This window comes from Aplidium turbinatum, chromosome 13, assembly GCF_918807975.1.
Source record: "Aplidium turbinatum chromosome 13, kaAplTurb1.1, whole genome shotgun sequence".
Lineage (NCBI taxonomy): Eukaryota > Metazoa > Chordata > Ascidiacea > Aplousobranchia > Polyclinidae > Aplidium > Aplidium turbinatum.
Genome location: NC_137484.1, coordinates 12811245 through 12833204, shown reverse-complemented (window position 1 = coordinate 12833204; position 21960 = coordinate 12811245). Strand labels below are relative to the sequence as shown.

Below are 21960 nucleotides of genomic sequence, written 5' to 3'. Positions count from 1 at the left end.
CAACCTTTTTTGCTGCTCGTACCCCTTTGTCAGGTCAGAGCATTCTTTGTACCCCCAAAAAATTCTGATTGAATTTTTCAGGCATATATTGCTAAATTAAATTGCTTTTATAGCTCAATTAAATGTTAAACCGATATTTCACACAAAAATGCAATAATCAAAAGAAAGTAAATGTCAGTTATTTTGTTTGTCACTTCTCAGTGAGATATTTGTTGCTGCTTCATTGATAAAATTCGCTCAAACGATGGTTCCATTTTACTTTAGGGAAACGTCTTCATTCAGTTGCAGACGATTTCGGTACTTATTCTTGATATACATCATGGTCGAAAAGCCACTTTCACAGTTAATAAGTTGTTGAGAAGAGAATTAACACTGTCATGGCTTCCATAGCAAGACTTGGGAAAAATTCATAACAAAACATCAAAAATCTTCTAACGTTGATTTGTCAAATAGCAGTTTCAATTTTTGGCAGCTTTTCATTTCGATGATGTTCTCCTTCAAATTATCCTCATCCGACAATCAAAAAGAAATGGATTTATTATCCAATGCTGGAAGTAATTCAATTCACCAGCAAAAAAGTAACCATCGAAAGAATCAACCAGCATCTTTAAATGGGAAATAATTTCATTTTTGACATTATGCAGCAAAGAGTTATTTGCAATTTGATCAAGACAAGAAAAATTAGCAAGGTTTTCATTTTGAGCAGCAGCAAGTAAAGAAACACATTGTTATGAGACAATGAGGCTTCTTAGCCTACTGAATAACAACAATGATTTGTAGATAATTTTTTTTTTGAAGCAAAGACGGTAATGGCATAATATCATCTATAATTCCAAAATAAAACTGTAGGCCTACTTTGAAATCTGTTTGAAAAGCTGCTCTGTGACACTAGAATCTTCGTACCCCTTAATGTTTAATCTCGTACCCCTAAGGGGTACGAGTACCCCCGGTTGTTAACCCCTGCTGTAAACCCTTGACAGCTCCTGTTTTACCAAAAAGGAGGATCATCAGAAGGTCCTCATTCAAATAGAATTTACAAAACAAAATACAAAATTATTATATTACCGTATTTACTTGATTGTAAGCCGCGGCTTATAAAGTTTTTTTTTCCATCATGTTTGCGGCTTAAATTCAAAGGCGGCTTACAATCAAAGGCGGCTTACATTTTTCCTTTTTTGTTTTTGCCTTTTTCCTTGTCGACTTTGCCATAGATGTTTTGCCGTACTGCGTTGTCTGATGCCGACAATTGTGAAGTTGTGACGTGCATTTTAAATTGTCACATGCATTTATGACATGCAATCGAAAGAAAAAAAAGAGTTGTCAGTTTTATTCATGGTCAGGGTTGCCAACCTTGCGCCTTGCGGTTTTCAAAATTATATTGTAAGATTATATAACAGTATTTGCGGCTTACATTCAAGGGTGGCTTACATTAAATTTTTAACGCTATCACAGGCGGCTTACAATCAAGGCGGCTTACAATCAAGCGCGGCTTACAATCAAGTAAATACGGTATATCATATTCAAGAGATATAAAATACAATGAATTGACAAACACTGCTCAACTCCTTCTTTTGCAGATTTTATTGAGGCTTATTTCTAGATTTAAAATTATCTTATGGCAATGGATAAAATTGTATTAAGTTATTTTGATTCATTGCTTCGTGAATCAGATGTTAAACTTTTGGAATCTGGAAATTGGATAAATGATAGATTAATTGGATTTCTATTTGAGTAAGTTTGCAAGACACTTGGTGCAGAGTAAATGTTTCTAAAATTCTGATTGACATTTTAATTAAGGCTATATACCGTAGTGTAAATATAGCCTCAATAGCTTTGCCAGATAAGGAATTCTGCCCTAATTAGAGAAAAGTTTAAAGCTGTTGAAAGTTACATAAACTTGTCATTGGAATTTTTTTTGTCCTGAGCAAAGATCAAAACCCTAACCTTATTCCGAACATTAACCCTTACCTTAGCCATTCCTAACTTTAAGTCTAACTCTGGCAACACCTGATTGTAACCATGGTAACAAGTGGGTAAAAATAGCCACTTTGTTTAATTAAATACTTAACATGGAAGGTTTTTGCACTCAGCAATTTCATTCCATAACTATAAGTTCAACATAATTTATTTTTATGTTGTTCTTCTTTGTTTCAGCTTATTTTTTATTCATTTTCTTTATATTATATGCTTTTAATTTACTTGCTGCTATAGTGTGCAATTGTTGAGATGTTTCTTGTGGGTCTGACTGGGGGCATTGCCAGCGGAAAATCAACTGTTTCAAAAATTTTTTCTGAGGAGTTTGGTTGTGCAATAGTGGATGCAGATTTAATAGCGAAGCAAATTCTAGTTCCAGGACAGAATGCTTACAATGCTGTTGTGCAAGAGTTCGGCTCAAGTATTTTATGTGCGGATGGTACCATTGACAGGGTTGCACTTGCAGAACTTATCTTTAGTGATGCTGGATATCGAAAAAGACTAAATGCAATCACTCATCGGGAAATAGGAAAAGTAATGGTGTGGGAAATTTTAAAACACTTTTTTTCAGGAAAGAGATATGTGATATTGGATGTTCCACTTCTTATAGAATCAAAATTTTGGTTAAAATTTGTCAAGCATGTTCTTGTTGTGTTTTGTGATCCATCAACACAACTCAGCAGGCTTATTGAAAGGAATGGTTATACAGAAGAAGAAGCATGTAGTCGGATTAACAGTCAAATGGCCTTAGAAGATAAAAGAAAGTTTGCCACTTCAGTTATCGACAATAACAAAACTTTGCTAGAGACAAAGCAACAAGTGGAAGAATTGCATGATATGTTAGAAAAATCTTGGTCACTTAACATATATGAGACAATGTTAGCTATCGGATTGATTGCACTAACTGCTTTTGGAATGTGGCTTTACTAATCAACATGTTTTACCAATGAAAGATGACTTTAATGATTTTTGTGGTTCTGGTTAGAATTGCATCACAATCGGAAACAACTAAAATAACCATCATGCCAGCACTGTAATTTGTAGTTTCGATTGTCCTGATTAGTTGGTTTATTCTCAATTTTTTTATATTTAGTTAAGTATATGTGTGTACGACTTTATACAGATTTTATTTGGTGTACTTTGTAAGTTGAACATAATTTGACTTGAATGAAATGGTAGTTTAATGTTTTTGCAAGTGTGCCATAATAAAAATGCAGTTTTTCTACTATTAAAGCTATGAATTTTGATTGTTTGCAGCAGAACTTTTGTGCTGTTAAAAAGGATTGTTACAGATGTAAGAATAACTGTAATGCTATTGCTATTATTAATTAGCCTAATTATTATTGATATTATTAAAATCTATCTTTTTTTATTAATATTATTAAGATCTATTATTAAGATCTATCTTTATTTATTTTGATTTTTGTGACATAAACTTATTGAATAATTGCCACTGAATTGTTAATGCTGTTGATTGTTACTGTTGTATCTCAATATTTAATTGCCTTTGAAAAAAAGTAACTTGTAAGAGCAATATATATTCTTGCATTATAATTGAGCTGTGGAAAAATAGCTGCATTAAGACTGATGTTGTTATAATGGGGAAAAACTACTGTTTTTATTTGAATTTTAAGGGATTATGACTATGTGCCCCCTTTGGATCCGCTACTGAATATAGGCGGTTGCAACAAGTAGTTTGTCATGTCAATAAATTGCAGTTGACAATATGACAAGTTAAGCCTATGAAACGGCACACAAAGCACACTCATTATTTATTTTATTATCAAAAAAGCAATCTTTGATGATTTGTTGCTAATTGCACTTACCCTACTTCAATTCCTCAGAGTTAACAATTACAACAGATGTTCTGTTCAAGTTTTGGGACTGCAATATAGAAGTTTTACTTTCATATTGTGTATTTGAGCAGAAGGTTTTAATTTGTATCTTATGTAGGTACTTTCAACATGATCTGTTTAAAGAATATTCACAAAATATCTATTTCCTTGATCCAGATGTTGTTCACCTCATTAAACTTTCTCAAGGTGAAATTTTACGTTGTGTTCATTCGGCTGTTTAGTTTATGGTTGTTTTTTTTATTTTTTTAAAAAATTATTTGAAGATACTAAATGAGAATATGGGTCTGCTACTATTCGGCGAGTCCGATTCGGCGAGTCCGATTCGGAGAGTCCGATTCGGAGCGTCTGATTCGGAGACAGCCTTTTTCGGAGAGTTCCCTATTCGGAGATTTTTTGAATTTTTTTTTAAAAATTATTATTAATTTTTAAAATTAATTATTTAAAAATTATAGGTTTACTCTAAACTCCACTTAGGTTTAAACTTCATCTTTTATGGCAAACGCTATTTGGCAACTGTCTTAAAATTTTTAGTTGACACGTTTTCGCTGAGACTTTATCTCATTAACCCCTATTGTTAATCATGAAAACTGTTGTTTTGATGTAAAACACGTATTTTAAACAAACCCAAACAATAAAATTTGTCATTTTTACATTGATTCGAACGTCTGCAGACGTTGAATCAATGTAAAAATGACGGATTTTGCCGTCTGGGAAGGCACTCAAAGGTAAACACTGGATAAAATGCAAGAATGCAAAAGAAACGATATTGTGGAATAAAATACAAAATTCTCTAAATAAACAGAAGAATCGGACATACATCTCTCTGTTATCATTTTTAATGTAAAAATTCCTTTTTGTGGTCCCTATGTCTGTAACAAATAAAAACTGTGCTGTTGAAATTTCCGATTGTAGTTTTGGTCTCAAGTCTCTATCTCATCATCATGATTCGGAGTAAGATGTTTGTTAAGTGATTCACAAGGCTAATTGTTCTGTGGAGTGAGCATTCTGTTGCTCCGGTTTTCTTTGGTAAAGTTATGAATATGGAACGTACCATATCACTAGGGATGTTTCCGGTGTCATAAATATGATTTAAGATCTCAGTGGTTAGGTCTAAACCCCACTCATCTAAAGCTTTGAGAATTTCAACTATAAAAGAAACGATAATGTGGAATAAAATACAAAATTCTCTACTGTAAATACAGTAGAATTTGCCTATAGTGACACCTGAAGGGCCCGCGGAAAAAGTGTCACTATAAGCGAAGTGTCACTATAGACGAATGGTGACGTCGTTGATAACGTCACTTTGATAACGTTGATAACGTGCAGTATCTGCGCATGCGCATCCCATGTTGCTTTAATTCAAACCCAGTCAGCAAATCAATCCTTTATGATTCAACCTCTGCATATGTTAAATCAATGTAAAAAGATGGATTTGCTGGCTGGGAACTGGCAAATGCTGATAAGGACAAAATATGATTCCAACTTAAACTGGAAATACACCGTAAAGTGTCCTTATACAGAAATTTTTGAGCCCAAGGGACAGAAATGTGGTGTCACTGTAAGCAAAGTGTTCTTATACACGAAGTCACTATAGGCGAAGTCATTTCTATGCAAAACATATGGTTTGCAAACGGGACTTTGCAACAGGTGTCACTATAGGCGAAGTGTCACTATAGCCAAAGTCACTATAGGCGAATTCTACTGTAAACAGAAGGCGTTGTTGGATTTAGAATTTTGTAATAGTTGAGGATTCTAATATATTCTAAGTTTGCATGCAGAAGGCGACGCAGGATACATGTCAATTTTATCTGAGCAAACATTAATAGTTCAAAAATAAATTTAATTCGCTTTTTAGTTTTAAGATCTCAATGGTTAGGTCTAAACCCCACTCATCTAAAGCTTTGATAATTTCAACTATAAAAGAAATGATATTTTGGAATATCCTAGTATGCGTATCCTAGTCAGCTAAAGTTCTCTATTCTACATGATTTCAACGTTTAGCGATGTTAAAACGATGTAAAAACGGCAATTTCTGCTGGTCGGGATAACTAGGCTACGGTATTTCAATGTTTAGCGACGTTAAAACGATAGGCCACACATTTGGTTATTTGTTACTACAATGTAAAAATGAACTGTTAGGCTAACTGGGTTCTTGGAACAAATTTTTACTAGTGGGGATAACTAGGCTACGGTACCCGATAATTTCCTTTCAATCCAAGCTGTAGGCCACACATTTGTTGATCCAAACTACCAGTAATCATTTTAACTATTCAAAAGTACTAACTTATAGACATAAACATGATTTTTTTTGTAACATCTTCTTTTTTTCTCTTCATATTTTAAATTTTTCTGAAGGTGTTGCGGCCGTGCCAAATTTCTTTCAACTCAATAACTTACTTCGGTCACAAGTACGTTTTAACGTTCGCGTTTTGTCGCTTCTACCTTTTCTCGACCTTTGCTGTGTTGACGTGTATTGTTTTTGATATGATGATCACAAATAAACACAACTCAACTGAACTGACATGACGAATTTTCATTTAATTGTTCAAACATTTTATTTCTATTTTCTCTGCACGATTTCAACATTTAGCGACGTTGAAGCGGTGTAAAAACGGCAATGATAAATAGGCTACGATACCCGATAATTTTCTATTTTTTTCTGCACAATTTCAACGTTTATCGACGTTAAAACGATGTAAAAACGGCAATAAACATTAGGCTACGGCACCCGATAATTTTCAAAAAATCTCCGAATAGGGAACTCTCCGCAAAAGGCTGTCTCCGAATAGGGAACTCGCCGAAACGGGCCATTCCGTGAGAATATACACTGATGACACACCATCTTTATTGTATCATTAATGCTTTTGCATCCTTCTCATACATTTTTTGTTTTTCTTTTCAGTGGAAGAGGCTAGAGAGATATTGCAGCCTCTTAATCTCAAAATGAGAAAGTTCCTCTTTGTTCCTGTTAATGACAATGATGAGAAGATGAATTGTGGAGGAAATCATTGGTACTGCTACTACATCCATCTTCAATTCTTCATTGATGAAAATGTTATTCCAACTTAGGCTTTGCTGCCTATTAGTTTTGTGAAGTCAAAGTAATGATAATGAAATTCGACGCAGCTTGCTTTTATAGAGACTTTATAAGATTTTATTTTCTATTTCAGGAGTTTACTTGTGTGGGACAGTGCTGCATCCAAGTGTGAGCACTATGACTCTTTCAAAGATATGAATGGTTTTGTAGCAAAGCAAATTTTCTCCAAATTAAGTGCAGTTTTTAAAGGTATTCTTTTTTAAAAGTTATAGCTCCAACACACCTTGTTATTTTAGTTACCGGCTGTTCAGTTCTCTTCTTTGTATAAGCCTTTGAGGCTGAGGATCTATCCGTTTATCGCATCATGTGGCAATGTTTTACTGACCAGTGACCACTCTTGGTCTTGGTGGCTACTGGACACGGAATGGCCCGTTTCGGCGAGTCCGATTCGTCGAGTCCAATTCGGCTAGTCCGATTCGGCAAGTGCCCTATTCGGCAAGTGCCCTATTCGGCGAGTGCTCTATTCGGCGAGAGCCCTTTTCGGCGAGTTCCCTATTCGGCAATTTTTTGAATTTTTTTTTAAATTATCGGGTACCGTAGCCTAATTATCATTGCCGTTTTAGGGGTTGAGGTTAGGGTTGGAGTTAGGGGGTTAAGGGTTAGGGGGTTAAGGGTTAGGAGGTTAAGGGTTAGGAGGTTAAGGGTTAGGAGGTTAAGGGTTAGTGGGTTAAGAGTTAGGGAGTTAAAGATTAGGGGGTTAAGGGTTAGGGGGTTATTTGAACGTTTAGCGATGTTAAAATGATGTAAAAGCGGCAATGATAATTAGGCTATCGTACCCAATAATTTTAAAACAAAATTTCAATAAATCGCCGAATAGGGAACTCGCCGAATAGGGCACTCGCTGAATCGGACTAGCCAAATTGGACTCGCCGAATAGTAGCAGACCCACTGGACAGCAGCCAGTTTTTAGTTTTGTCATCTAGAATACACAGACCCAGTTTGTTTGGTGTTGCTGTTAGTAAGGTAATTGGTCCATTCGCACATTGCGCATTAGCCAGTTTTTATGTATACGGTATGTTACTATCTATTGTGCCCATTGTTGGATTGTTGTTCGTTTGTTTGTCATGGAATTATTACATTGTAGCATCATCACAGCAGGCATTTACATTTAATGTTGAATTGTTGATGATTGCAGAAAAAATGGATTTCTGTTCTGTACCTGTGGCGCAACAAACAAACGGTAAATACCTCACTGTCTTTTGTTGAATTGGTAAAGTGAATGCACTAAGAACAAATCCAAGTTGATGGAAATGCAAGAATTCTTGACATATTAAGATTAATGCTTCAGCCATTGGTGAAGAGGAGTCTTGTTTGACCAATGACCAAGTACACGTTTCATTTCTGCAGACACTACACTTCAGTAGAAAATCTGTCGTTGCGAATCTTATTTTTGCTTATCGTGATTGTTTCTTTGGAAATTATTTATCATCTCAATTTTTAGATATGATTTTAAATGCAAATGTAACAAAAAAATCTGCAAAGTACAGTTCTGTAATTGAAAAGTCATATTAGATTTACAAGTACCGTGTCACCGCAGTTGTCAAATTTAAAGTTAAATTATTGGTTCAAGTATGAAGATGAGGATTCGCTCCAGAATATTTTTTAAGGACCAAGACCAAGAGGTACAGTAAAGTGTTGGAGAAGAAGTCAACATTAACCTTGTTTTGTATTACAGGTTTTGATTGTGGCGTACACGTAATGAAAACAGCCGAGAAAGTATGTAGTTCAAGATTACGAGATGAATCATGGAATCCACTAAGTTTAACGGACGATGTGGTTTCAGCTGAACGCCACAGAATCAAAAATCTAATCTTAAAACTTTCTTCTAGATAAAACAGGCTACTACGTTCTACGTTTGCTTTGAAAATAGTAGCCCTCATACTGTTTTTCATGACTGGATTAGGAGTTGTGCAAATATCACATGACTCTATCTTGTTTTTTTTCACCCCTCCTATATTACTTATCGTCAGCTTGCATGACCATTCTCTGGCATATCAAGCGGTGGATGTTAAACATGACAGAGTCGAACAATCGGACATGCTGCTTACTGGTATTTTAGATTTAGCAATATAGTTTTGGACAACCTTTTCAACTTATTTGAGCACGAACAGTTATTTTTCAATATTCTATACGTTGTTTTTGTGTAGTTTGTGTGTCTTTTTATATGCAGTTTGGTTTATTATAGGAATATTGAAAAACGTTTTATTTTAACTGCCTGGTCTTTGTATAGAATTTTCTTGTAAAGTTGAAACTTTTTGTAGTAGAGTTAAACATGCACTATCAGCAGTATGGTTTGAAGTTCCAAGTGAATTTTGAACCTTTCATTAAAAAACGACTGAGGATTTTTTTTGTTGGACAGATATATTAAAATTGGATGCTAATAGTTATCAAACACTTACAATATTGTAACAAGACGTTTGCACATTCACTAAGCTGACAAAAATATTGCATCCTCATAATGAGAGCAGCTGTCTCAATGACAGTATACTCTTTTATTACTTTTAGCTCTGCCTATTGCGTCTTAAAATTGCATTTACATTTAACTGTGTATTATCGCAATGGATGCAAAATGATTGATTAATATTATACACAGTTACTATTTTTCATGTTTTTCAGCAATGACATGTTTAAGTTAATAAAATTAATTCTTTAAAATATACTGGGATAGACTGGAGTTCTGTTTGCTATGGCATCAGGAATGAAAGACTTTGACAAAGATCTGGAATTCATCTTTGATGATTCAGACACATATGAAAATGAAATTAGTGAATTGTACTCATACACAGAAGAAGCAGAAATTGCTTCAAATTTACAAAATTTTGAAGAATTATTGAAAAGCAAAGGTGGGTAATTAGATAATTATTATCTATGGTAATAAATTATCTATGGTACTGATAAGCAGCTAAACACATATATATGTTTTTTTCGGAATGGCCCGTTTCGGTGAGTCCGATCCCTATTTGGTGATTTTTTTCAATTTTTTTTTTAAATTATCGGGTACCGTAGCTTAATTATCATTGTCGTTTTAGGGTTAGGGGTTAGAGGTTAGGAGCTCACCGAATCGGACTCACCGAATAGTAGCAGACCCTGTTTTTTTATAATATATCAGCATTATGCAGCATAGTAAAAGCAATTATATATAGATGCATTTTCTCTTCCACATGCTTTCACCTTTATTTATCTGTATTTACATATAATTTAATATTCAATCTGTCGATTAATATTGTAATACAACTTAGAATTAGCCCAGGCATTGTAATAATAACTTGTATTAAATCACCTCAATTATAGTCGTGACCTGTTGGCATAATTTGTCAATTCACGTAGTTTGTAACTTTTTTTCTAATCCCCTTCAGGTGGCGAATTAGGCAAATTCTACTGCAGTGGCATTTATTAATTAGTGCCACATCCACACAACAAACTATGTTCCTTGTCGCTGTACATGATGATGGTGATCAATCAATATACTTACAGGTCATCAAAACTGGTGTGATTTATCGATAGAGGAAAAACGTTCATTAGTGTTGCATATTGTGCAAGTCTTTGAACTTGCAAATAAAGTTGAAAGGCAAGTATAGTTTACTCTTAACACCTTTCGTATTTGCATTAAAAATTGAAGTACAAACATATTGTCTTTTACACTTTTTCGCAGTCTACCTTGAGTTTGTCATTCCATCATATGCAGAATCAGTGCATTGAGTTCAGGTTTTACAACTTTTTGTCGTTTTACGTTGTGTGTAGGCTTTTTTACGCTAAAGATAAACACCCAACCAGCAAAATCCGTCATTGTTACATTGCTTCAACGGCTGCAGACGCCGAATCAATGTGAAAATGACGGATTTTGCTGTGTGGGCAATAACATTCTGATTGGAAAGAGAATAATGCTACATTGGTACACGGAATGGCCCGTTTCGGTTAGTTCGATTCGGCTAGTCCAATTCGGCTAGTCCGATTCGGCTGGTTCCCTATTCGGCTACAGTCCGATTCGGCTAGTTCCCTATTCGGCTACAGTTTTGAATTGTATGTATTTTGCATTTTATTCCACAATATCGTTTCTTTTGCATTCCGACAAAGAAAAATAAATTGAAATGAAATTTAGTGCAAAATGTTTGAACTATTAAATTGAAATGTTTGCTCACATGAAATCGACATGTATCCTACGTCACCGTCTGTATGCAAACTTAAAATATATTAGAATCCTCAACCATTACAAAATTCCAAATCCAACGACGCCTTCTGTTTATTTAGAGAATTTTGTATTTTATTCCACAATATCGTTTCTTTTATAATTGAAATTATCGAAGCTTTAGATGAGTGGGGTTTAGACCTAACCACTGAGATCTTAAATCATATTTATGACACCGGAAACATCCCTAGTGATATGGTACGTTCCATATTCATAACTTTACCAAAGAAAACCGGAGCAACAGAATGCTCACTCCACAGAACAATTAGCCTTGTGAATCACCTAACAAACATCTTACTCCGAATCATGATGATGAGATTGAGACCAAACCTAAAATCGGAATTTGAACACCACAGTTTGAATTTTTACATTAAAAATGATAACAGAGAGATGTATGTCCGATTCTTCTGTTTATTTAGAGAATTTTGCATTTTATTCCGCAATATCGTTTCTTTGGCCTTCTTGCATTTATCCAGTGTTTACTTTTGAGTGCCTTCCCAGACGGAAAAATCCGTCATTTTTACATTGATTCAACGTCTGCAGACGTTCAATCAATGTAATAATGACGAATTTTGTTGTCTGGGTTCGTTCGAAATAAGTGTTTTACATCAATCAAAACAACATTTTCCATGATTAACAATAGAGGTTAATGAGATAAAGTCTCAGCGAAAACGTGTCAACGAAAAAAAGACAGTTGCCAAATAGCGTTTGGCATAAAAGATGAAGTTAAAACCTAAGTGGCAGTTTAGAATAAACCTGGATTTCGGCGTTACATGACCTGGAATTTTAGTTTTGATCTCAATCTCATCATCATGATTGAACGATAATTGTGGAATAAAATACAATTCAAAACTGTAGCCGAAGAGGAAGCTAGCCGAATTGTAGCAGACCCATTGCCATTGGTACAAACTGCATGATAACATAATGGCTAAAATTAAGTGTAGTCGTTAAAATCATGTTAGAACTAGGAAGTAACTCTCTTGAATTTATATTAGTTTCCAAGACAGTCAGTAACAGTGTTACGGTAAACTTTAATCAATAGTTGCTAAAGGATAAGGGTAAAGTCTGTAGAAAATATCCCTATTTAATTATATCAAATATAGTTATTAGTCTCTAAACCCTTGACAGCCTGTTTCACCTAAAAGGCAGGATCATCAGAAGGTCCTTATTCTAGTCAAATAGAAATTTAATTATAAATATTTTCACTTCGGTGACTTGGAAATAGCATGTGATTTTTTATCAAGTTGCAAATTTTTTTACACGATATTAGGTTCATTGACATTCTAAATGTATTTGAAACCTTAGTTAGCATTGCACAGTGTGAAGTTGGCATGCTAATAAGTGTTTTCTCATTGGTATGCAGGTTCAAGGCTATTGGGTGGTTGCTTTACTTGGTTCAAGGTGTATTTGGTGAGTCCAAAGATACGAAAGAGCAAGCTGAAAATTGTCGCAGCAACTGCTTACTGCTGTACAAGCTAGGGATTTTTTCTATAACAAAAGAGCTACTCATGATGGAGATAAGGTGGGACATGTGAATTTGAGTATATTTTATCTTGTAGAAACTATATTATATATATACATATTATTTACTAAAACTTGATTTGGTTGGTGAATTAATTGTATCACTTTGGTACATATATTGACATTATGTTTACTGCGGTTGATGTGTTCTTTTTGTAATCATGCGAAATTAAAAATTGTGAATATATTGTATTTTGTTGTCATTATGTGAAGTTTTTATGTTATCTGTTGGGTTTGCAAGGGCTGTGTCATATCCTTGTTTTGTTCATAGCTTATGCTAAATAACTTGCTCTTCCATTTTTATTGTCTTACCGTCTCAAACGTTGCTTTCAGTTCAAGTAATAGTGAAAGTTCTGCTGCAAAGAAAACAACCTTGCTGTCAATAGCGGACAGCAAAGAACTCCGTAGTCTCATCATCATCTTGTATACAATGGTTGAAACCTTGCGTCGTGAAGAATCAACAGATTCCACTGAAAACCAACAAATTCGAAAAGAGTTTTTACATGATTTAGGTAGGATTTTAGGCGTAAAATTACATAGTTATTACAAAGTCTTTTTTCATTTGACGTTTATATACAGTACTATATATATCCGTTGTTCAGATGGTTAACAAGGGCTAACATGTTGTATGGCCGAAAACGTTCGTAATTTTTAGTTTATTTCTGAATAATATGTTAAATGATGTGTCGTTACTTGGTGTTATCCGTTTATGATTCAATAAAATTACATAGTTTCGCAATTAAACAGTGTAACTGAGAATATCTGAAACGTGTTTTTCTCGAACTGAGTTCTTTTGTGCAAAGGTAGGTTACGTGTACGGCTGTACGTAAAGTAGGCTACACTATATCAGTTATGTTTTTGTTTAGAACAAGGTCTAAATGACAGTGAGCCGCTTGTCATCATCCTCTTCAACATGGTTTCAAAATTTTCCTCGGAAAATTCGTCACCCTTGCCAATGAAGAAAGTGCTGTTATTATTATGGAAACTTCTACTGGTAAATACGTTGTACCCGAAAAGTTTTATTTCAGCATTTGGCTTAACTGTTCAGTATGTGACTTTACTGCAAAAAACACCATGTTTCAGTGGTCTTCTATGTGCGTGTGATTCTACCAATGCTACATTTGTTCTTTATGCAGACTATCCTGGGTGGATATCAAAGCATCCATGATAACAAAAGAAAAAAACGTGTAGAAGCAGGGTTGCCAATTTTGAAAGAAGACCCACTTCAAGTAATTCGTGAAATGAAGGCGTCTGTGCCACCGACGTCTGCTGCAGATATCCTCGATATGGCTCAAGTGTCTGGTAAAAGGAGAGGAAGAAAGGTACGTAGTTCAAAGTTATATTACTGTAATAACTTCATTAAGACTTTTGTTGCTAATTTTACATGCAAGGTTTAACCAATGATGCCATTGGAGCTGTTCTCACTGCTCGGAGCAAACCGGTTGTTCGAACATACTAGGTTGCTGTAGATTGTTATCTAAAGATGTAGGCCGATTTGCGGTATGTTAGGATCTTATGATTTAGTGTTTAAACTATATTGACAGAGTATGTTGTATGGATTTGATGGTGAAAATTCCGAAACTGATGTCGATGGAAATCGAAATGCAAAAGGCGACACTGTTGTAAGTTTGTTTAAAACCGATTTTCTCTATTTTTCAAATTCTGTTGCCACAAAACATGTTCCATTTTCTTGCAGAAAATAAACTACCTCTAACCCTTGAATTGTCTAGCTTTTGGGTAACAATTTATGCTTCTTTCATGCATTGAATAGGTTAATTGAAACGCTTTTAACTTTTTCAGCCGTTTGAAGAAGAAAAAGTGACCAGCATCGACGACGATCCATCAACAGCTGTAGACAAGGTGATATCAGAGAGCCTTATAGATAGCAATGAAGTTGCCGATGGCCTGCTTGACAAGACGAACGGGATCATTGCTTTCAGTTCAGAGGATTCTAAAACAGAAGTGAGCGACGTTGCTGAGCCTGGAGCCATGGTGGGTGTTGATTTGGATATGCAGCGTTGATATTGCTGTATTTTTCTAGACAAGGCCGAATGTTGAAGCTTTTACTGTTCTTGTAGTTACTGAAAAAATGGGTTTGTAAAAGCGGCGTTAAAGAGATTAGATATGGCATTAGCTATTATGCAACGAAACATTTGGTTCTGAAGTATTTTATAAAGTCAAAAAATATTTGCCAGCCTAGGTATCCGATAAATCATTTTATAATGAGTAGTGGTATTTGTATGCTCCACTGCAATATACTGCTCCTTACACTTTTATTGATCCATCATTACTACTGTACGAGTTAAAGCTACTTGATGCTTTTTTCCGCGTGCACGCAGGAACGATTTAACGAAGTAAATTTAGACGAAGCTTTCCGAATGCTAACAGCGTAAAAACACAAAACTTTGCAATGTACCTAAAGTTTTTTGTGTGACATTTAGCTCGCTGATGTAATTTCGCATTGCTCCCAAGCACACTTCGTTTGAAAATCGGAAACCACCACACAGTAAATCCACTATTTTTTACATTGATGCAACGTCTGGAAACGTTGAAAAAATGGCGGATTTGCTGTCTGGGTATGTACTTGAAATGTTGTTTCAGACCCCGATGCTGCCACGTAGCGGCCCAACATTGACCAAAGACACAGCGTCGATTGCAGCTAAATTGCTTAAGATAAGGAGAGAACAGCAGGAGGCTGAGAGAGATGCCGATATTCCAACAGTTAAAGTTATATCTGGGCTACCGTGGATACCAAAGGCCAGAGAAAAGGACGTGGAAGCTTTTCTAAACCTCGTTCGTCAAAAATTTATTGGTTTTCCATTGCATGGGTGAGTTACAACTTCCACTTTTTTTACCCACCTAACAAAGCTGCCATTTTGCATCTAACGACATTGAAACGATGTCAAAACACCTGTTGTCAGCTTAATATGTTATAATGGCATGAGATATTTGAATTCGTCAGATTGTGATCAGATTGGTTTGTGTGGTGCCAGTTGCTCTTTCATGTCGTTAAGAAAAAGTAGTTTTATGCAACGTCTAGGCCTGGCGTAGTGGTAGAAATTCTCCTACATTTTCATCTTTTGATACGTCAATACGCCATGTTGTTTTGGCCATCGCGTTTTGTCATTGTTTTCAATGTAACATCATTTGCAGAGACTTGACCACTGAAGCCGGTCTACCCACTCCGACTATGGACAGTGTGAAGATACTTCGAAAACATAAGTACACGTCTCTTTCAGAGCTGCAAATAGCCAAAGAAACGGAAATTTCGAAATATCCACTTACCATTGGTAAAAATGAGGTGCGTAGTTCTTTCTTTGTTTCAGATATCTGCAAGTGTATTCCGCCTGTAATTTGTAACCAATCTTTATAAAGCGGACTTTATTTATTTTGTGCCTTCATAGGTCGTTTCAGAAACCCTAACAGAACGTCTTTACCAAGTCATGCTGCCCAATTTACCGCAATACATGATCGCACTTCTGAAGATACTGCTCGCAGCAGCTCCAACTTCCAAGTCCAAGAACGACTCAGTAATTATTCTATCAGATGTCTTGCCGGAAGAAATGCCGTAAGTATTTTAAACTTTAAAATATTTGATCTAACAATGGATGAAGTTTGTTTACGCTTATTCAAATATCATATGACTCATCTGTTTTCTTTTCTTCACTCCATCTCAAGTGGTGCCAAAAATAACCTTCCGACTGTTTCTCCAAAGGCATCATATGATATTTGAACAGTTTCAGGACAAATGTTTAAGCTGATCTCCAACTGAAATGATGTCCAACTTACTTGCGGTTGGGTCTTGAACCAGTTTGATTTCAGGTAACTTGAGATAATAATTCTTCATTTTTAGATCGACCCCTGTAGCGTCAGTGAAACTTGGCATAGACGTGAATCGGCACCGGGAAATCATCGTCAAATCGATATCGGGGATTATTTTGCTTCTTCTCAAGCATTTCAAACTGAGCCACATATATCAGGTGATCAAAGTTAACTCTGTTTCCAACTTGCAACTTACGCAAGGACTAGTTCCATACAGATGAAACGTAACTTTTTCCATTCGTAAAATAAAATGACATCTAGCAGTAAAATTTCGAACTGTTTTCATGTTTCCAGTTCGAGTACGCCAGCCAACACCTGGTATTCGCCAACTGTATCCCACTCGTTTTAAAGTTTTTCAATCAAAACATCGTTGCTTACGTAACAACGAAGAACACAATAGGCGGCCTGGAATTTCCTGCTTGCGTCATTGGTGAGTTGAGTGACGCATCCTTCCATTTTCTTCAGTCAACTGAAAGTTTGGTCCAACAAACTTGTATGTATAGCATGCGATGGTGATGAAGCGTGTCTACGTTTGACTTAATTTAAACAATAAACTTCCCTCGTTTATTGTTTTCTATCCGAAGCAGTAAATTTGCTTGCAAAGCATCGATTCACGTGATTGATGTTAAAAGTACCATTTTGAATGTCACCAATTTTCTGACACATAATGATGCGTTGTCTAGCAACACAAATGTGATTTGCCTAAGTAGTGGGTAGCGATTTAATTTTGCTACCAGAATTTCCTTCCTGTCCACTATAAATTTTGGAGACCACAGTACATGAAAAGTTATCTATAGCCGCATAAGCAAACGTAAACATTTCTGGAAACTGGTGGCTTAGGAAAATGAAGAAACTACCTCGTTCCCTGTTAACACTGGGTATTGTAAGCTATGGTTTGCTTGATGCCCTCTTAATATACCATATGTGCTTTTTGGGTAAGAATATTGTCAGCAAGAAGAAATCAAATTTATTTCTCTACAAAAGAAAAATTCAGTTTTGCATGACAAAATCAAGCTTCAATTATAGGCAATCAGTCAACTCATAAAAGATAAAAGGTGTAACAGAAGTAGGTTCAATTCACACAGCGTATCTGACCGGTTCTTCATCAATGATTCAAAAACTCGAGTCTGGTTTTTAGGAGAAAAACAAGAATTAACCGCGGAAAGCCTGGAAGGAGTCGACAATAACTCAGGTCCATGCTGGCGGAACTTGTTTTCAAGCATCAGTCTCTTGAGGATTCTTAACAAACTCGTAAAGTGGAAGCATTCACGGACCATGGTACAGCAATTCGGATTTTTATAGTTGAATTGCGTATGTTTGTACCTCATTCAAGCACTACGGGTTATCTTCAGCTGGCAATCTGTTGAAATGTGGTTGCAGGATGGTTTACTGACGCAAAATGATATCTTTTTTTTGTAATTAAATGTTGTCTTCACGTTTTGTTGCATGTAAATCGACTGGGATTATTTAGATGCTGGTTGTCTTCAAGTCCGCTCCTATCTTAAAGCGAGCGTTGAAAGTTCGCCAGGCCATGTTCCAACTCTACGTTCTCAAACTGCTCAAAGCACAGACTAAATATCTCGGCCGCCAGTGGCGTAAGAGTAACATGAAGACGATGTCGGCCATTTATCAAAAAGTTCGTCACAGACTGAACGATGATTGGGCGTATGGGAATGGTAAGGGTTTGTTTTGAGAGTTAAACTGGCGGTGTTGCGATCAACTTTAAACATGAGTTGTTTAATTCATCACCTTATGTCTAACCCTTCAAAGAGTACGTTTGCCTTTACCTGATAATGTATCCAAATTATATTTTTGAAGTTTTACTAGTTTATCTTTGCAATTTTTTGAAAAATGTGCACAGAAACAACATTTTACTTATTTTTCTCAAAGGTGTTTAATTTACCGGTTTTGTTACGCAGACGTAGATGCGCGGCCGTGGGATTTCCAGCAAGAGGAATGTGCTTTGCGTGCTTGCGTCGAGCGATTCAACGCACGTCGCTATCGCATGACTGGCTCTCGGGTCGGGGGAACTCCTAATATTGCGTCACCCGTTGACGAAGACTATTCCCCGGTCGACAACAACTTGCAAAATTTGCTGCGCGAAGAGTAAGTTTATCTAAGACAACTGCGAATTTGCTTTTCTTGTATAAATATTTGAAAAAAAAATCGTTTTTTGACATGGTCAATGACGAGTTGAAACTCGTTTTTTTTCTTTGTCAAATGAGTGCATAGCTTTTCTCCATCAGAAGAAATAAGAGATTTTTTATAACCACAAAAGAAGAGATTCACAACCTTCAATATTAAAGCATCGTTCATCCGTGTGGTGTGCTATGTCATTTGCTAACGAGTTCTTCTTTCAGGGTTGAGTTGCCTTATGACTTCCGAAAATCCTATGACGTTTGGTTGGAACGTGAAGTTTATTTCTCTGAGACAGACTGGGACCAGTTACTCGCCATTTCATGTGTTCAATGAGATTCTGTCCAAAAGGGCCACCTTGGCCGTTAAGTGCGTGACAGACACCAACATAGTCTTTGATTGTCTTTGTTTCAAAATACGAATAGTTTCGATTGTTTTGTTACCTTTTATGGCATTTTCTTGTTGTCGCCATGTGCTATTTTGCACTGTAAAATTCACTTCTCTGTGACATTCTTAACTTTGGTTGCTGCTGCATCATTGTAGTGTTTATCTCATACATCAATTTATAGAAGAACCAGGATTCATACGTTTTTACTAAAGTCGGAATAGAATTAGACATAGAATCATGAATAACAGCGTCTGGATGCAGTAGGTTAAGTAACTAACTTTTACGTTGTTTGGAGCACCGTAGTTTTTATTTTTGCTGTTCAGCAAGTAGTATGATTTCACTGGCGTGTGTGTGCTGGCCCAGTTTGTTGAAGACGATTTTGTCATCATCCTGTCACTAGTTCGTTCTTGGCAATCGTTGTATTAAGTTATCATGACAATTAAACGATATTGGTTCTATGCATTGTCTAAACTTATAGCGAAAACGATTTTCCTATTTTTCACTGCAGCGAATGTGAATATTGAAACTGAGCCGGTATTGAGAAACAACAAACTTCTTTTAATTTTCCTTTACTGCAGTTATTCATTCGGATCACTTTTATTTACGACTTATATTTTCGGTTTTTGACTCAATCGTATGTGATGCTGATCTTCAGATGATGGAAAGCTGTGATCTCAGTCTCCGTAACAAACTACACCACCCACATACTTGTCTGTTTCTGTTGGAAACATGCTTCTATAACGTTTTACAAATATTCTTGTTCCTTCAAAGTTATTGCCACGTTTTGATATTTTTGTCGTGCTTATTACATTGCTGTATGCTTGTAATAGTCTGTAGCGTATATTTTATTTTGTTTGCGCTATAAAGTTGCTTAGCCAGATGACATAAACATCAACCGCGTTAATGCCGCAAATTGATTTCCTTACGTGTTACCAATTTGAGGTTGGCAACCTTCCCTTTGCAATTTTTTTTTTACCAAATGTTGAAGTCATCTGGTACCATGCTTGTACTAATATTTATGAAATTCTTTCCCATGAAGACAACTATGGGTTGATGTATATTCGGTTCTAGAATATTTTTTTAAAAGAGTTCAACTCATCGGGCGTACTCGCAAACTTACAGCAATCTGGTTCTGAAATCATTTCGAATGTTCGAATCTTGTAGCCTGTCGTATGGCACGGTGTCTTGTTTTTCTCAATAAACTGCTGCGAATAGGAGACCCGTTACTTCTAATGTGGCCTGTTGCATTTCAATCTTCTCAATGACACCCTTCAAAACGATAAAGCAATGCTAGTAGCAGCAGATTCAGCACTTGCTCGTCGCTCGCTCGTTTTGCTCGCTCAACCACATTGCGATTAGGTTTGGAATCCGGTTTCGCGAATTCCTGGAAATTGGAGACTTTATTTCCCGGTGTTCAAAACAAAATTCGTGATCGTATCATTATGTCAACAATTTAGACTGGCTGCTGTTTAGATCAAACACTTGAAACCCGCTCAAACGTTGAAACCCGCAGTTGCCCCGCAGCGAACGCTGTGTTTGCAGTTGTGTTGGGCCTTGCGACGGCCTGATTTCATAACTACGACATAGCCTAATAATTTCATAAACATTTCATTCAAACTTGTCCGTCACCTGACAATAGTCAAACCAACGATAGCTTTTGATGTAGGCTCATATTGATGCGTCTACGCACATCCAGTTCGACATAACGTCATGAGACAGGAGAAACTGGCTTCGGGCAATCATCAACACGGTTGCCATGTGGCCTAAAATTCGGACAAAAAACGACAAATTGGCATATTCTGTGTTCGACGGCTAGCAAGTCATTGGGACATTTTTTGTGCGAACAACATTTGAAGAAGAATAAACGGCGACTTTCTTACCAGCTACGTCACCTCCCCCCCTCACTACCATAAAACTTTCTCAAACCTTTATCAAAAAATAGATCACCGAGAAGCAGGCTAATGAAAGGTTGGTGGTGTGACCTTTTTTTTGTTTCTTAAAAGCTTATTTCTGCATGATGATTGTGAACTGCGGAAGTGACAACACCAACCGCTAGCTCAATGTCATAGTAGCCCCAACAGTTTCTGTAAGAGCCAATAGCCTAACCCAGGGGTCATCCATGGCCACCTAAAGATACGGCCTGATTTGTCACATTTTGCAGAAATTTCCAGGTTTTTCTAACTTTGAGCGAACGTTTAAATAATTTTTTGTAAAAATTAGATTTTTACGCTTTATTCTTTTCCCCAGATGACACAATAGGTTTTAACATCCTCACATGTTGAAAAACAAAGAAAAATTGATTTCGAAGATTGTAGTCAGACTGTTAATTTTCAATAGCAGTCTGATTTTGCGTTTTTTAACTTACTTTTTCTCATTTGCTACTGCTTCCCCAAGGCAACAAAAAAGTTTTATGTCATTAGGAAACCGCAGAAAGTAAAAACATCTCAAAAAATGTCGTAATCAAAATGTGACAAATCGGGCCGCATCTCCAGGTGGCCATGGGTCACCAAACTTTTTCCTCTGAAGGCCGGGTTGCTGCGAGATTAACAGCTGCGGGCCGGATGCAAATTGCGAAAAATATACAACTATTTAGAATCTCCATTGACTTAAATTGAGCACAATGAATAATAAAGTCAACGGTGGAATAGCAAAGTTGTGATGAAAATCGAAAGGTTGCTGGAAAATTTATCCCCTGCTGTGATACACTACAGGACATCGTACTCTTGAAAAAACATTACATCTTTCCAAATTTGGCCTAGGCTGTTCCCATTTGTGGTGGCCTAATGATTTACAAAAAGTTTGGTAACTTTTTTTCCTTAACAGTTGTAGGCTAGTAGTGCAGCTGTTATTTCCGCAGCACGTGGCGGGCCGGATGAAATCAGTTTGCGAGCCGTAGTTTGGTGACCCCTGGCCTAACCCACTGGCGGTTGAGAGCCGCTGGCACCCCATTGAGAACCACTATTTTTCGAAGCAACCAACC

At 36.3% G+C, this 21960-nt stretch overlaps 3 protein-coding genes across 3 annotated transcripts; all 3 read left to right on the top strand.

Annotated features, from left to right (window-relative positions):
- Positions 1–1585: 1585 nt before the first annotated feature.
- Positions 1586–9542, top strand: LOC145781600 (sentrin-specific protease 8-like). Its single transcript, XM_082593271.1, has 6 exons — positions 1586–1731; positions 3928–4016; positions 6733–6841; positions 7001–7116; positions 8063–8107; positions 8603–9542. Exons 1-6 carry the CDS (start codon positions 1616–1618, stop codon positions 8758–8760), a joined length of 633 nt encoding a protein of 210 aa, XP_082449397.1. The 5' UTR covers positions 1586–1615; the 3' UTR covers positions 8761–9542.
- Positions 2227–3273, top strand: LOC145781599 (dephospho-CoA kinase domain-containing protein-like). The gene has a single exon (XM_082593270.1). It carries the CDS (start codon positions 2227–2229, stop codon positions 2902–2904), a length of 678 nt encoding a protein of 225 aa, XP_082449396.1. The 3' UTR covers positions 2905–3273.
- A 5-nt stretch (positions 9543–9547) lies between the features above and the next one.
- LOC145781598 (striatin-interacting protein 1 homolog) lies at positions 9548–20206 on the top strand. Its single transcript, XM_082593268.1, has 17 exons — positions 9548–9770; positions 10402–10495; positions 12477–12635; positions 12968–13146; positions 13501–13628; positions 13771–13956; positions 14179–14256; positions 14435–14626; positions 15236–15462; positions 15788–15935; positions 16039–16202; positions 16488–16614; positions 16751–16886; positions 17595–17734; positions 17928–18132; positions 18376–18562; positions 18817–20206. The coding sequence occupies exons 1-17, from the start codon at positions 9614–9616 to the stop codon at positions 18926–18928; spliced, it is 2619 nt and encodes an 872-aa protein (XP_082449394.1). The 5' UTR covers positions 9548–9613; the 3' UTR covers positions 18929–20206.
- The last annotated feature ends 1754 nt before the right edge of the window (positions 20207–21960 follow it).